The 15,715-nt window shown below is 38.7% G+C and overlaps 1 protein-coding gene and 1 long non-coding RNA gene across 2 annotated transcripts in view; one reads left to right on the forward strand and one right to left on the reverse strand.

Annotated features, from left to right (window-relative positions):
- The window catches only part of LOC103156344 (dual specificity protein phosphatase CDC14A-like), a 13,356-nt gene extending 2,021 nt beyond the window's left edge, over positions 1-11,335 (forward strand). Inside the window, exons 2-14 of the mRNA XM_007578344.2 lie at positions 803-893; positions 5,893-5,968; positions 6,070-6,162; positions 6,264-6,343; positions 7,439-7,505; positions 7,615-7,677; positions 7,831-7,918; positions 8,451-8,681; positions 8,758-8,896; positions 9,848-10,067; positions 10,150-10,241; positions 10,903-11,034; positions 11,122-11,335. Of these exons, the coding sequence (XP_007578406.1) occupies positions 803-893; positions 5,893-5,968; positions 6,070-6,162; positions 6,264-6,343; positions 7,439-7,505; positions 7,615-7,677; positions 7,831-7,918; positions 8,451-8,681; positions 8,758-8,896; positions 9,848-10,067; positions 10,150-10,241; positions 10,903-11,034; positions 11,122-11,170 (1,421 nt within the window). The 3' untranslated portion in view covers positions 11,171-11,335. The remainder of the gene's footprint in view (positions 1-802; positions 894-5,892; positions 5,969-6,069; positions 6,163-6,263; positions 6,344-7,438; positions 7,506-7,614; positions 7,678-7,830; positions 7,919-8,450; positions 8,682-8,757; positions 8,897-9,847; positions 10,068-10,149; positions 10,242-10,902; positions 11,035-11,121) is intronic.
- A 375-nt stretch (positions 11,336-11,710) lies between these two features.
- LOC103156357 (uncharacterized) lies at positions 11,711-15,291 on the reverse strand. Its single transcript, XR_001659668.1, has 3 exons — positions 14,941-15,291; positions 14,669-14,822; positions 11,711-13,690 (listed from the first exon to the last, which is right to left on the reverse strand). It is a non-coding gene; the product is annotated as an uncharacterized LOC103156357 (long non-coding RNA).
- Between the last annotated feature and the right edge of the window lie 424 nt (positions 15,292-15,715).

Here is a 15,715-nt window from a genome sequence, read left to right on the forward strand (position 1 = left end):
CAAAATATAGCCAGTGTTTTCAGCACAGTTGAGCTGACTGTCCAGGAACGAGCCAAGGTATTTAAAATTTGCCACAGTTTCAACAGGTTGGCCATTGAAAGAAACTGGAACCACTTTAAGGTCTTGTTTAGATCATTTAATTAGCTCTACTTTCTTAAGAGAAATAAAAATTCATAATAAATAATAAAGACTTTGCCGTATTCTGATTTAGTAATGCAATTATATTAGTTGTGTTACCACCCCCACGCCACTAGAGGCAGTAGCAACCCCGAGAAGATGTGACTGAGGAGCAGATTTAGAAGTACACCGAAAGCTACAGAATTTGGTAAAAAAAAAACTGAGTTTTGCTGAAGTAATTAAAGACACAAATTCAGATCTATGCTGAGAGGAACTCCTCCAATCAGTGCTCCTCCGCAGCTCTGATTGGCTCAGCAATGTAACGTGATCCTCTGCAGCAAGTGATGGCGAAGCGGGGCGTCATCACGACTTTGCACAGTGTGTCTTTACCTCCGCGGCAGAGGCTCCGCCGAACCCCTGGGGTTCGACCGAACCCAGGTTAAGAACCACTGATCTAAGTTTTAGTCAACTGAGAAATCAGCTGGAAGTGCATTTTGTTTGTCTGAAGGTGATGAGACCTAGACCAACACACCACCGCAGGGGCTGCTGGGACATGGAGTCAGAGCTGCCTGAGTCCAGTCCACAACTGTCATAATAATGAAATCCTGTCTGTCTGCGTGTGCGTGTGTGTGTGTATGTGTGTGTGTTTGTGTGTGTGTGTGTGTGTGTGTCCTGTCCCCTGCAGATCGGCTGTACTTTGCTACTCTTCGTGTCAAACCAAAGAATACTGCGAACACACACTTCTTCAGCACTGATGAAGAGTTCATCTATGAGAGGTGAGCCACCCTGCTGCAGCCTCTGAGCCCGGCTTTACTCTCACCTGTTCACACAACCTGACCTGAGACTGTCAGACTGTTGGTGCAAACAGCCTGGAAAGAAACTATGTCAAACGAAGTGGCCTTGTTAAGACAATTTATGTTTGTTGGTTTTAAAGAACAGCTAGAGAAGAAACCAGGGGTATTACAAGGTCAGACCAAACAGAAAAATACAAGTTAACACACACACACACACACACACACACACACACACACACTCACAGGAACTCAGAACTAGTTGTAGTCTCCAGTTGACCAAGCATGCATGTGAGCGGAGTTGAGCCACAGGTCACACGTCTCTGATGTTATTCAGACTCATCACTGGATCTTAAACGTCTAAAAAGATTCATATTGTCACCTTCCTCAAATATTGGCCTAAATATTTTCTTTTTGCATAAAAAAAACAAAAACAAATCTCCACCTGTTTCTTTCCAAATTATATTTTAGGCAAAACAAATAAAAAATAAAAAAAAACAATACAAAAAAATAATGTAGGCTATTTTGTTTAGGAAGGTGACAATATTAAGACTTCTGAAATCATATCTATTACTGTTTTAATAACTGCTTTCAAGATCTTGAACAATTAAATTTTGATTCACCTTTCCTTACAGTTGACACTTATTTTTCTTATTTAGTAACAAACAGTGATTTAAAACCATATTTTTCTGTCATAGTTATGACGATGACTATATAAACTAAAAGAAAATAATTATTTTCTCCAAAAGGCAGTCTGGGGATAAACACTGAAATATGAAGCTGAAACAGTCTCAATATTTACAAATTCTCAGAAAGATTCACACTTATATTTCTGATATATTTGATTTACAAGCTGCTTCTGGTCTGCAGACTTCACTGCATTTGTCTGGGAATGTTTAGGCTCCCCTGCCAAGGCTCAATACAACCAATGAGATATCTTCCTTGTTTCAGCCAATCGTGTGAATGGACCCCACGTTGGGGTAATTGAAGCCAATCACAGTCTAGAGGACCACATAAATAGCCATGGGTTGGATTTGGCCTACGCCATGAGTTTGACATGTGCTGTAGATGCTCAGAATCCAAATCATCCTGACAGATTTAACCTCACTGATAATGATTCTCTGACAAAGTGTGGCACAAAGCAGTGAGCCATGCAAAATGAGCCGGAGACTTCAGACCTATATGACTCCCTCACCTTCCAACAGCCACTTTCATGAGTTGACGTTCTGCAGGTATTTGTATATTTTTGAAGGTATTTTAAATCTGATCAGGGAGATTTCCTTTTTCATAAAATTAGCATATTTTGATGATAATGAGCAGTTTGGTGGAAGTGCCCTTTTCTAGCTTAGGGGCTTTAATCAGTGTGTGATTATAATTCCACATTTGTATTCATAGATAAACCAGAACACCAAGGTGTTTTTCACTACAATCCTTTTTCATGTAACCCAATAGAGAAATCTTTTTATGGTTAGGCTCTGTAATGTGCATATGTCATTTTGAGGGGAGGAATCCAAATTAGTTTATGTTTGTGACCTCATTCATGATCGTGGTTAGCTCGTGCTTATGGCTCCATGGTAAGATATAGGCCAAGATGAGATCAGCGCACCGACTGATGCAGAGATTTAGAACAATCTCCATGATGGCGTTCAGACCAGACACTTAATCATGTAAGCAGACACCACCAGGCTTCACGTCTCTGGCACTTTAAATGTCATCATCGTCAGACATCAAAGTGGAAATGATCAAATAAACACAAAGTGCCATTATTCTAGCCATAAGTACCAAATTCATACTTAAGAATATTTTACTTCAAACCACCATTATTAACAGAATGACTGTAAATATGTAAATAAAATAAATCTGATACAGAAACAAATAAGAGGTTAAATACTGTAGAATTTAAAGCTTTTCATCAACATCGAATGAATCATACCTGTTGTATCAATAACAACTGAGGTCACAAAGAGATCCCCTCTTTCAGTCTCTCTTAAAGTTTGAATATCAGCACTGGAATCATGCAAGACTAGCAGAGACCAGTATGGTTGGTCTGCTGATCCCATCAGATCCCATCCAGCAGAGGGCAGAGTGTCCTTCCTTTGCTACAGGATGTGGAGTCAGCACATCAAGTTCAAGGTTCAAGCAAAGCAAAGTTTTTCCTCTTAAAACTGCAACTGACTCTGGAAACGGTGCTCTGCACACTTCTGTCACATTATGGTGGATCCATTTATTTAATGCTGTTACAGCAGTAAAGAGTTCAGACTAAGTTCATTAGTAGTGAATTTCTATCAGGCTGGTCTAATAGAAAATCCAAAACTGATTAAGCTACATTAAAGCTACAGTTTAGTTACTGTATGCAAAAGTTACATGTTACTTTTCCAAAAAAAATTTTTTTTTACATGTTACTTTTCCAAAAAAAATTTTTTCCATAATTGTTACAACTATCACCATGTCCTGACCAGGATTATAATTATAATAGTATTTGATTTTTTTATTATAGTTTACTTGGACTTGACTTGAATTAACTAGTCATTTAGCTAACATTATCTGCATGCAGCACCATAGCTACTTAATAGCTATGGTGCTATGTTTCTTGTTTGGAAGAAAACTGCCACCTTTTTTTGCCTTTTGGCTCTGGCTGGTTGCTGAACGTGACTAACTGAGCAGCTCCGCTCAGCTGCTGCTCTCCCCTCATCATCAGATCCACGTCATGATTAGTGATGGTTGGTTGAGGACTCAAATGCAAAACAGTGGAGAAGAGGAGTTGACAATGAAAAAGTATTTATTGAAACACGTATGAACAACAACTTACAAAAATTCTACAGAAAGCCAAAGTAAGACTGAAAACATAATTCAAAGGAAAGCAAACCGGAAAACATGAGGAGTCACTGGGGGAGCAGAATGGAGTAGTAATGGAATAAACCAGCAAGGAGTGACTGAAAAGAGAGGAGCTAGTACTAAGAGGCTGATTGCTGAAATAGAGAAGTCTGTATATAGATGCCTCTTAAAAAAAACTCAACAGTTGGAACCAGACTGTGAAGGGTGGATTGGTTAGTAATTGGTGGATCATCGGTTCAATTCATGGTCCGCCAGCCCTCGTCGTTTGTGTCCCTGGGAAAGATACTTGCTTGCTGGTGTTGGTCAGAAGGGCTGATGGCACAAAAAGTTGCAGCCTCACTTCTGTCAGCCTGCCCCAGGGCAGCTGCTGCTACAATCCAGTAGCCTGCCATCAGCAGTTTGGGTCCACTTTGTTTTTCTTTTATATTATTTCACTTGCTGGCATTATTCAGTCTTTTTCAGATATTTCTTACCACATTTATGCTGATGAAATTCAGTTGTATTTTTCATTTAGACTGCATCAACTGGACAGGTTGGCCATCCTGGTCCAATATTTGTCCCGTATCAGTGGCTGGCTCTCCAGTAACTCTCTGATTCTAAACACCAGTAAGACAGAAACTTTGATTATTGCTCACAGTTATTTGCATAAAAATATCAGCCAGAAAAATTGCATCCTTCTGCCCAGTAAAATCACAGGTTAAAAATCTAGGTGTCACATTTGTCTCATCATTAGGTTTCGACTCACACATTAAGGCCGTTTCTTGTTCTTGTTTCTTTCATTTAAGAAATATTTCTAAGATTAGACGAATGATCTCCAGAGTTGACTTGGAGGAAATCATTCATGCTTTCATGTCATCTCGTCTGGACTACTGTAATGACTTTTTTAACAGCCTGGATAAATCCTCAATTTCACGATTGCAGTCAATACAGAATGCAGCAGCCAGATTTCTCACCAAATCCAGTAAATTCTGTCGTATCTTTCCTGTTCTATATTCACTGCTCTGGCTCCCAGTTGATTTTAGAATTAGTTTTAAAGTACGTGTGCTGACATACAGAGCATTACATGGCCTCTCCTGATTATCTTTCAGTTTGTAACTAAGTATTCTGCTGCTCGTGGTCTTTGTTCTCAAGTCTGAATCTCCTGGTTGTTTCACCAACACTGTTAAAAACTAAAGGGGACCGGGCCAGTTGGTGGCCCCAAGGCTATGGAACAACTGGCCCTTGCAGCTCCGTTTTTCTGACTCTGTGGAGGTTTTTAAAAAGCAACTAAAAACATTTCTATTTTCCCAGGTATTTAACTCTTGATTTTATTGTGTTTATTATGTTGGTTTTATGTTTTGTATGGTTTCAAATTGATTTTTATTGTACAGTGCTTTGTGATTTCATGTCTGTGAAAAGCATTTTATGGATAAACTTTACTTACTTACTTTGAGATTTCAATTGAGATATAAAGGGCTTTATAAATAAAATGGATTACTATTGTTATCATCATCATAGGGTTATGGTTAATAACTAAAGAAAAAAGGCATAACACTAATAAACTCAGAAATGCCCAAAGAAAACAAACTAAGAACAAACAATAAAACTCAATATGGACTCAAATGGATAGCTAAAGGTAAGATCTCAGCTTAAATGAACATAGAAATCATAATACAAACCCTAAACACCCCAGAATCATGACATGGAGCACCTGCAGCAAATCTTTTACTCCAGATTACTGACATGGCTGGAACATCTGCCAGCCGGAGTCCTTCTATGTGGCATTTGCATTTTCTTCCTACTTGTCTGTTATTTTCTCTTGGTAATCCAGTTCAATCCAGTTTACTTTGGGTGTGTGTCTGATGGTCCGACCCGGTTCAGGTGTGGCCACTGATCAGCCAATCACCAAAGGAGAGCGCGTGTGGTCTGGAAGGATTAACAGGAAACTGAAAACGAGCATATGTCCTGACTACGTCCTGTTTTCTAACATTTAATATTAACATTTAATAATGTCAAAGTAAATGTCAGCCATGTTGGATTTTAAGTGATCCATTTTTACATTCTGATACACTATATCTCATTGTTACATAAGTTGTTTGATTTTTTTTGTTTTTTACTGTTTGATAACTAAAACCAACCAAATTGAATTACATAACACTGTATGCTCTAGTTTCTATGCAGACTTTGGGCCCCTAAATCTCGTAATGCTCTACAAATACTGCTGCAAACTCAACAAGAAGCTCAAGGTAATGCTGAAAGTTTTAACCAATTAAAATGTTGTTCCTTCACCTTTATTATTTATCTGTTGGTGATTTTTTGTTCCTTTGCTGTTTTTTTGTCTGGCTAGTCCTTCACAATGTCTAGAAAGAAACTGGTTCACTTCACCAGCTATGACCAAAAGAAGAGAGCCAACGCTGCTTTTCTCATTGCTGCCTACTCTGTAAATATCATTTCATGTTCCCCCTCATTCATCACTTAATCAGTATATTTCTTTGTTTAGTTGCTCACTGCTACTAACCCAGTTTAACTTTTACTCTGTAGGTTATCTATTTGAAAAGGAGTCCAGATGAAGCCTACAGAACTCTGATCTCAGGAAATAATACTCCCTACCTGCCATTCAGGTACAAACCCACAAACATGCACCAGTTAGCAGCTTTCTGCTTGTTGACAAAAAGAAAATCTAGGTACTTGGAAATCTAACCAGTTAATTAGTTACTTTACACCAGTGGCTCATCTGAACCAAGCATGTAACACTAGATCCAATTCAGGACCCTGGATGATCATGCTGCTTCCAATGATTTGGGGGAAAAAGGTTCATTTTTCTGTATTTCACAAATGTGGCTGACACAAATCAGAATCTCCATGGTGGTAAAGTTGCTGCTGTTGCCTTGTTGTTGCCCCTGACAAACATTACTGAATGATGTTTATTGAAAAAATGTTAAAACTGTAACAACAAAGCAAACAGCAGAGAAAGTAAACCAGCTGTAACTCAGGGACAAAGGAGAAAATCAAGGAGAAAAGCGGGAGGAGACAGCGAGGAATGGAATGATCAGAAGAGCCAAATCCTCAGGGGGACAAAGAAACCAGTCAGAGGTGAATGGAAGCAGCTGAGAGCGCAGACAGGAGACGGATCACAGCTGGCTGAGGGAAAGGAGAACAATGAACTAAGGAAGGAGAACCTGTGGAAAGGAAACTAGAGAACTGAAGGGGAAAACCTGGAACTAACAATAAATAAATGATTTAAAGAAATAAGTCCAGATGCATGGAGAAGAATAAATGCGCAAAGAAACTACCAGAATGGAATAAACTAAGCTCAAATGGCAAGATCTAGTAATAAAACCACAAAGACAGAAACTTAAATCATCCCTCTGTTATCTACTTCACATTTTTCTATGTTAAATATTTTAAGCTATAGATGGTCAGTTGAAGGGCAGATTCATTAAAAAACTGTGAAATAGACTTTTAGTTTATCTTACAGTTCAGTATGACCTTTCTGCTCACCTGATGCAGTAACAGAAATATACATTTTTATCTGCAATGAAAACCTTGTGTGAAAACTGCAACAGACATTGCTAATGCTAAGGCATTAGCACATTGCATGACATATTGTACATACGTACATAAACATATTGTAGCAGTGATCTGATAATAACATTATTTAATGTCATGCTATGCAGAAGTTCCATCTGCACTACTAACGTCTACGTGTCCCACAGGGACGCGGCGGTGGCAGAGAGCACCTTCAGCCTCACTGTCCTGGACTGCTTACAGGGAATATGGAAGGTAGTGGGCACAGCTCGCCTCTCCTCATGTTTCCATCTCTTCCCTCCCTGGAGTGACAGTTGGCTTCTCTGGTTCTTGTGAACATTGTTATTACATTTCTCTCTTGCAGGCATTGCAGCACTGCTTCCTGGATTTTGAAACTTTTAGTTCTGAGGAATATGAACACTACGAGGTAAAAGTGATTAGCTGTGGCAACCCTTAAGTTTGATTTGGATTTATTCCATAATAGTAATTGTCAGCAAAACTATAAAGGGTTTTGATATCTGTGTGAATAGTTGATGCACATTATTCAGTAACTTCCATTTTTTGCTGTGTCTGACTTCAGCGAGTTGAAAATGGAGACATGAACTGGATCATCCCAGGAAAAATTCTGGCTTTCAGCAGCCCTCATGCTCGAAACAGGGTGGAGAACGGTGAGTCGACGACTTCTCATGACTGCAGGGAATTTCAAAGGAGGAAACAGTCTTCCTTGGTTTGCCTTGCTAAGCTAATGGAATCATAACGCCTTTATAAGTCAGGACGATTTCTTGTCTTTCTTCATCTTTCATCATGAAATAAGATACATCTCAATGTCTTTTGGTTGGATTTGAAGTGACACAAAGTAACTACAAAACTGAGAAAAAGATGGAAAATATATTTGGTTTTCAATATTTTCAGCAAAGGCAAATCTGAAAAGTGTTGGTGTACTATATTGATTCAGGTCTCCTGACTCAACACTTTGCAGAGCCAATTCCAGCTGCAGACCCTCTGGAATTTGTCTCTAGTATCTTTGAACGTCTGGAGACTGAAATGTTTGCCTGGTCTTTGTAAAATAGTTCAAGCTCAGTCAGATTGGATAAAGTACGTCTGTAATTGTCAACTTTGAAATCCTGAAATAACATCAAGTGTTATTTCTTAAATCCACTGTAACTGGGTCCTTCTTGGCTTGTCCTTGTGAATTTTAAGGTTATCCTCTCCATGCACCTGAGGCGTACTTTGAATTCTTCAGCCAAAACAACGTGACTGATGTGGTCCGCCTGAACAAGAAATTGTATGAGAGCCGACGGTTTGAGGATGCAGGATTTGAACACCATGATTTCTTCTTCATGGACGGCTCAACACCCTCAGACCTGATCGTTAGACGCTTCCTGCATGTGTGTGAGAGCGCAGAGGGAGCTGTGGCCGTGCACTGTAAAGGTGCGGTTGAATGTTATTTTTTTTCTTGCACTTTAAGAGCCATGCATTAGCTAAATGTATCACTTTCCAATCTCAGCTGGTTTGGGCCGTACAGGCACCCTGATCGCCTGCTATCTGATGAAGCACTTCAGGTTCACAGCAGCTGAGGCTATTGCTTGGATCAGGATCTGCCGACCCGGGTCAATCATTGGTCCCCAGCAGAACTTCTTAGAAGAGTAAGCTTTAGACTTTGTTAAGGCTGAACAAGAAAAACTACATTTGAAATTTTTATTTTGATGACGCCTGTTTCTAGAATAATTTGTCATATTTTAGATCAGTATTAACTCAATTCCTGAGAGAAACTCAAGAAATCTTTCATGGTCATGAATGGATTATGTGGAGTGTATGAACAAGTATGCCCAAAAAACCTTAAATATGGTGAAAAGTTCAAGATTTACTGTCACTCATGTCAGAAAGTGAAGCTCATATTACATACATTCACTACAAATAGAGTGTAATATTTAAAATATTTATTTCTTCTACTTTTGATGATCATGGCAAACAAATGAAGTAAAAAAAAAGTGAAGTGTGAGCATAAGCTCATTTATACCTTCACTTTTTTCTACATCCAACAACAGACTCATCCAGTATATTTTTCTAAAACATATTTCCAACGTATCTGTAGACCAATTAGTAAAAGAAAATATAAATAAACAATCATAATCAGACCTGGTATTTATTTAGCAAATTATTTTTCTACATTTGTTTTAAAGAATGGAAATCAGTTTTAACTCTTGGCAACAATTATTCCTCACAGAAATTCCTCTAGCTAAAGTGCAGTTGTTTTAAATATTTGTCCTAACCTTTAGTTTTTGAACAAACCCTTATCTCTTAATAATCTATTTCTTTAATTATTAATAAATGCTTTGCATTTTGTCAATGTCATTATCAATTTGAAGTGAATAAATTTCCATCCCATTGACTAATATAGCTTGAGGTCATCTATTTCTCAGCACTGTTAATTGTTTCCATCAGATAGGAAACAATTAACCCCAAAAAATCACCAGAAGATGCTAAGTTATATTTTTAGGTAGAGTAATTTATCACTCATTGTGTTGTGTGTGTGTGTGTGTGTGTGTGCGTGTGTGTGTGTGTGTGTGTGTGTGTGTGTGTGTGTGTGCATGCAGGAAACAGCACAGCTTGTGGGTTCAGGGAGACGTGCATCGCTCCAAACAGAAGCTTGCCCAGCAGAGGTTCAATCGACAGCTGCAACAGCAGCAGCAGTACCATCTGCCTGGTTCTGACCCGGTACCACTGGGCAAACAAGAAGCAATGCCTCATCTGGTTACAAGCATGAATGATCTGTCAATCAAAACCACTCTGTGCAAATCCTACAGTTTGGATGAAGTGAGTCATTTAAGTTTTTGGCATCGGTTTTTAAGCAGTGTAGAAGTATAGTCAAAGTAATGCTGTTTTTTTATATGAGCAGAGCAACTGTAAGGAAACCAGTCTGACCCAGGGAGACAGTCTGAGAGCAGTGAAGGGAAAACGGACACCAAGATCAGCTTCCTCCTCTTCCAGGTGCCGTCATACAGCAGCTGGTCCCATGTGATTATCCTTAGGAGAAAGAAAAAAGACTCCTCAAACTCAAAGCTTAAAATTCAAGTTAATACAATATTAGTGTGCATCTGCTTATAAATGTGTCTTCCATCGTCCTGGGTCAGTTAACAAGTTCCTTACAAGGAGCAAGAACTGCCCTGACCCAAACTTTTAATTCTTACCCCTCGAGGCAGCAGTGAGGGGTGATTCATATAGGGACAGGAAGTTGTCACAACTGGCAATGCCCTCATAGGAAGTACATCCTGTAATTTAGAAGCCTGTAAAATTACCTAGAGCAGTCCAACTGGAAGGAGCAGTATTTCTCCACCACAATCCACAGTGCCTGGAATTAATATTTAAATTGGTATTGCAGAACTCAAATCCTTCATATTTGCTGAGCAGCTTTTTGCATATTTCTCCTGGTACACTTATGGTTTATCATCAGTGTCTGTAATGTCTCCTTGCCATCACCCTAATCTTTAGCTCCATCCATCCATATGCGCACACACACACATGCACACACACACACACACACACACATACACACACACACACACATACGAGGTCACAAGGAATGTTGGTGCCTATCTCCAGTGTGCATGAAAACATAAAGATGCCAAATTTCTTTCTACCGTTCTTTCAGGTCAAACACGTCAAAGGCGTCCCACTGTTCCATCCTCCCTCCCCCTATGTCACCTAAAATCAGCCTGTCCCTTCCTCCATCCTCTTCTAAGAAGCTTAGAAGAAGCTCTTCCACTGTCACACAGATCAAGAGGTGGGTGATGCTGGGCGACACAGACACCATTTTTTCTTGTTCTCTCTTTCCATCTCTAACTTTGACACTGCATGCCTCTCCCCTCAGCCCTTTCAGCCTTAGTCTAATCAGCACCAGGCCTGCACTGATTCACTGAACTCAGCTGGGAGAACAAGGTTACGGATCTGACAGTGAGCAGATCACAAAACTGGATCAGCCAGAGTCTGGGAAGGCCTTAAACATTGTGTTCATGAAGCTGTTGAACTGTGCTTCATTGATTTGCGAGAACATTCGATGAACAAATAAACTGTTAAGAATTATATTTTCCCTGTATTAAGCATGAACAACTGATGGTGGTTGTCTGAATATTAACCCAGCAACACGTTGCTTTTGAACTGCTGATGTCGACAACAGACCTTTTAGAGATGAACTGACAGAAGTTTTCAAGTGAGGCACGAAGAACATGTTTTGTGGCACAAACAGAATACCTTGAAGACACCGCTCTGTACGGTGCTGTCATCCAGACTTTGACTACACCCATCATCGTCTGCTAGAGGCAAACCAGCTGAATATTAACCAGCTGAATATTAACCAGCTGAATATTACCACAATGCTGCCACCTGCTGGACAAAGACAGTGACCGATGTTCTGCTGGGAACCTTTTGCTTCTTTGGCTTATTTTTGATGGTGATTTTTCTTTTTTATGTAGGATGATGCTAAAACACTTGTTAGAATGTCTCATTGAGCAAACAGTGGAGAAAATAGCAAAAGTAATAATCCCAACAATATAGACAGTTTTGTTTTTTTAAACATTAATTGGAATTTATTTTGGCAACAATAAATCAAAATCCTTATAAGAAATTTATCACAATAAATACAATATGACAATACGATAAATGCCCTCCTCTAACTGGAAGTAAATCTAATATTTAAAATTTAAAAGCATATGGAGAAAATAACTCAGTGTTGTTTCCTGTACTGTGATGACCAATTTAAAGCTTTTCTTTCTCATGTTAAAATTAACAGGCTTAGAGTATAATGATAAATTCATATGGATGTTAAAAAAACAAAAAAAAAAAAAAATCCAAGACAATGAAGAAACAGGAAACAACTTTATTATTTGAGGCTTCATATAAATGAAACATGTTAGTTCAGAACATACAACATGAATTGACATCAAACATTAGATAAAACTCCTGATAAGAAGAAACACACATTTTATTCAACAAAACAAAACACCAATACTTTCTATCATCATAAATGTTTGGGGGGATTTTTATCCCAAAACATTTTTAAGTATTAAATGAATTCTATTTGTTTTATTTTTTTTATTTTTTTTTATTTTTTTTGCTAATCTCTAATCTTGTTATGCAAATTATATTTTGATTTCAGAACTGTTACGATGATGGTGAGCTCGATCAGAGGTCAACGATGACCTTTGATGGAGTTTACAGAACGCATTATTTAAACAGTAGTTTTTCTCTTAAATGATCTTCTTGATGTATGGTTTGTTCCTGACAGTGTTGCAGAGTTTTGATCCTTAAATGAAGAATAAAGGCTGACATAATGTGAGAATTCATCTGTTGTAACTGTGATACCATTTAGTGATTAGTTGTTGCTCAGAATTGTTCAGGTGTGTACAGGCTGTAATCTACACAAATACTCTTTTCTAGTGATCATGCTTGTAAAATGAATGCTCTGAGAAGATGTCACCATCAAAATTACATTTTATAACATGCATGTTATTCCAGTCCAGTTCTAATACAAAACAGACAGACCCAGCTGATCATAAAGTGACACTTTTTTTAAAGTTTCCAGTCAGAAAGCCAGCAGGTTGCTCTGAATCGTCCCTTCTACAGCCTCTCTCTTCCTGAGGAAAAGCTCAGGACAACAGTGGAGAGAAACGTCCAACAGAACCAGGCTCGAGACTGGCTGCTATACATTACTTTTTTTTTATTAAAGATTTCATTTATATCACCATGCTGACCAAATCAAAGACTGTACTGGCTCAACATTGTTGGCTAATAAATCACTGAACAAGATAATAACTATTAGAGATGCACCAGTTAACCTGAGATTAGAATCAGTTTGTTTTCCTTGGTAGCTCTGAACCATGATCAGCAGGTTAAATACTGAGAAACACGATTATGATAATAATTATAATAAAATAATTTACATTAGTAATGCATCTGAATTTGACCAGTTAAGATGCTGTTGCAGCCTGAATGACTCGCATTCACCAGAAGCAGCTTGTTTCAGTGAAATTGCTACTGTGGTTTATGTTCTGGAGCAGTTTGGTTGTATTGTTGCCTTGCAGCAAGAAAGTCTTGGGTTCAAATCTTGACCTGGAGTCTGGATGGAGTTTGCTGGTTCTCTCCGTTCATACCTTGGTTCTCTCCAGGTACTCCAGTTTCCCCAACAAAAATGAGGCTGTTAATCAATCTCTCTAAATCACTTCTGTGATGGACTGGCAACCGGACGGACCTCATCTCCAATCCAATGGCTGCTGGAGCAGGGATAAGCTATTGATGAAGGATGGATGGATTTAACTTGTAGCTGCAAAGTTGTAGATACATTTAAACTAGAGATGCATCATGGTGCTCTGGGTCCACTACATCAAAGTCTCCTGAAGTTCTTTGGGAGATGCAGAGCGGAGGAGGTCTTGAATAACATCTCCCTGAAACATCAGGTTCCAAATCACATTCTGAGTGTGTTAAAGTGTCAATGACACAATAAAACCATTTAGATGATTTCAAATGAACTGCTGTGATTTCACTTTGTGTTCACAGAAGATTTTAATAAGTATTTCTCACAGAATACTGTAATGCAAGTTGAGTAATGCTGTTGGATGCAGATAATGTTAGCTAATTGATGACTGTATAATTGAGTCCACTCAATTAGTGTCTGTTTTCATTTACATCGTAAGTTTTATACCAAAAACATATCATGATAAATATCATTGCTGTTACCCATCAGAATACATATCGCAATATGAATTTTATACCACATTGTACTTCACTATCTGAAACTAAAACTAAATCTGTCTTGGTAATCTTCTGTTTCTCTGCTATATTCTTCTACGTCTCATTTATAGTTGCTGCTCATTTTCAGAAAACATCATGCATCGGAAAATGCACCGTTAAAACATTTTCTGATGCAGAATACTTGTGTTTCAGGGAAAAACCCTTTTTGGTGGAATAAAAAAGGGTTGTACATTGAACACACATGGTTTACTTACTATGAAGGACCCTCTGGTAAAACCAGCCCCTTGTTCAAAGCTTTGCTTTGTCCAGAGGGTCCGGACCCTCGGCTATTGAGAAACAATTGTTTGCTGGAGGAAAGGACTCTACTGAAGCTTAAATTAATTGGTTCTGATTTTACCAAATTTCTAAGAAATAGCTGTGACAAACGTAGTGCACCAGCTGATAAAGCTGACCAGAAATTGCATGTGAATTAGGGCCATGACATCTTTGCCAGCAATAAAATGTCATAAACATTCCTCTTGCTCTGACTTTAATTGCTCAATATTTGGTCATAAATGACCAAATGGAGCTAACTAAATTATTAATTAAATGATGATCTTCCATGTCTGGATTTTGGTACTTCAAAAGATACATTATGTCCCTTGTATGCCTGACATGTTTGTGTGATTTACCTGGCTGCTCTCTCCAACATGGAGGTTCTGCAGCTGGTACACCGTCACCTGGCCATCACTGTCTCCTACCACAACACAGTCTGTGAGGGATGCAAACAGAAGGGACGTCATCTTCAGTCCAGGAGCAGCAGGCTGCACGATGACTGGGTCCAAACTGGAAGATGGAAGTTATAGAATCTGGTTCACTTTCTCCCCTTGTTTCCAGTTGTTTTCTGCGTGCTGATGTGCTTACTGGCAGAGTGAAATGAAACAAGCAAATTCCTCAGACTTACAAGCTGGAATTCAGGTCCCAGATCTCAAGCTGGCCTTCGTTAACAGCACTGAATACTGTGGCATGCTTTGGAGACCACCTGACTTCACCCACCGGCTGGTTGGAGGTGAAGCTTAACAAAGGGTTAATGCAGTCCTGCTTCCAGAGTTGGATGGTGGAGTCAGAGGAGCAGCTTAGGAACACATCAGGATGGAGAGGACACCATGTGATGCAGTTCACAGGACACTGTCAGGAAACACCACAAACATAAATAAGCCACTCAAATTATGTTATTTATTCTAAGGATTATTGCTTCACATTATCGTGGTTCATAATCAGTTCCATGTAGATTATTGTGGTGCTACTGTTCCGTTCCAATGGCCAACAACAGCTGCAGGTTCCTAGAGAATTATCATTTTGCTACAGTGAACAAGCCACCAGGACTGGGGTTTGTGAAACTTACTGTTGTTCTCAAAAGTGCACAGATCCTATTGTGATGTATAAAAAAAAGAAAAAGAAAAAAAAAACACAGTAACATTAGAAATCATCTTAAAAAATCCAAATTAAATGTGGCACATTCTGTGCAGAATATTGTTAGTGCAGAGACTTTAAAATTTAAAATCTAAAGCCAGAGAACATCTGGTATGTACTGAGACTCCCTGATGAGAGCAAATAACAGCTGTTGTGTTGCTATGCTAACATGTTTTTCATTCAAAACGTTTTCAGTTTTTACTTTATACCAGACAAACAAAAAATACTCTAGTCAATTTAAAAATACCATTTTCAAAAAGAACATT

This window comes from Poecilia formosa, unplaced genomic scaffold (genome assembly GCF_000485575.1).
Source record: "Poecilia formosa unplaced genomic scaffold, Poecilia_formosa-5.1.2 Scaffold475, whole genome shotgun sequence".
Lineage (NCBI taxonomy): Eukaryota > Metazoa > Chordata > Actinopteri > Cyprinodontiformes > Poeciliidae > Poecilia > Poecilia formosa.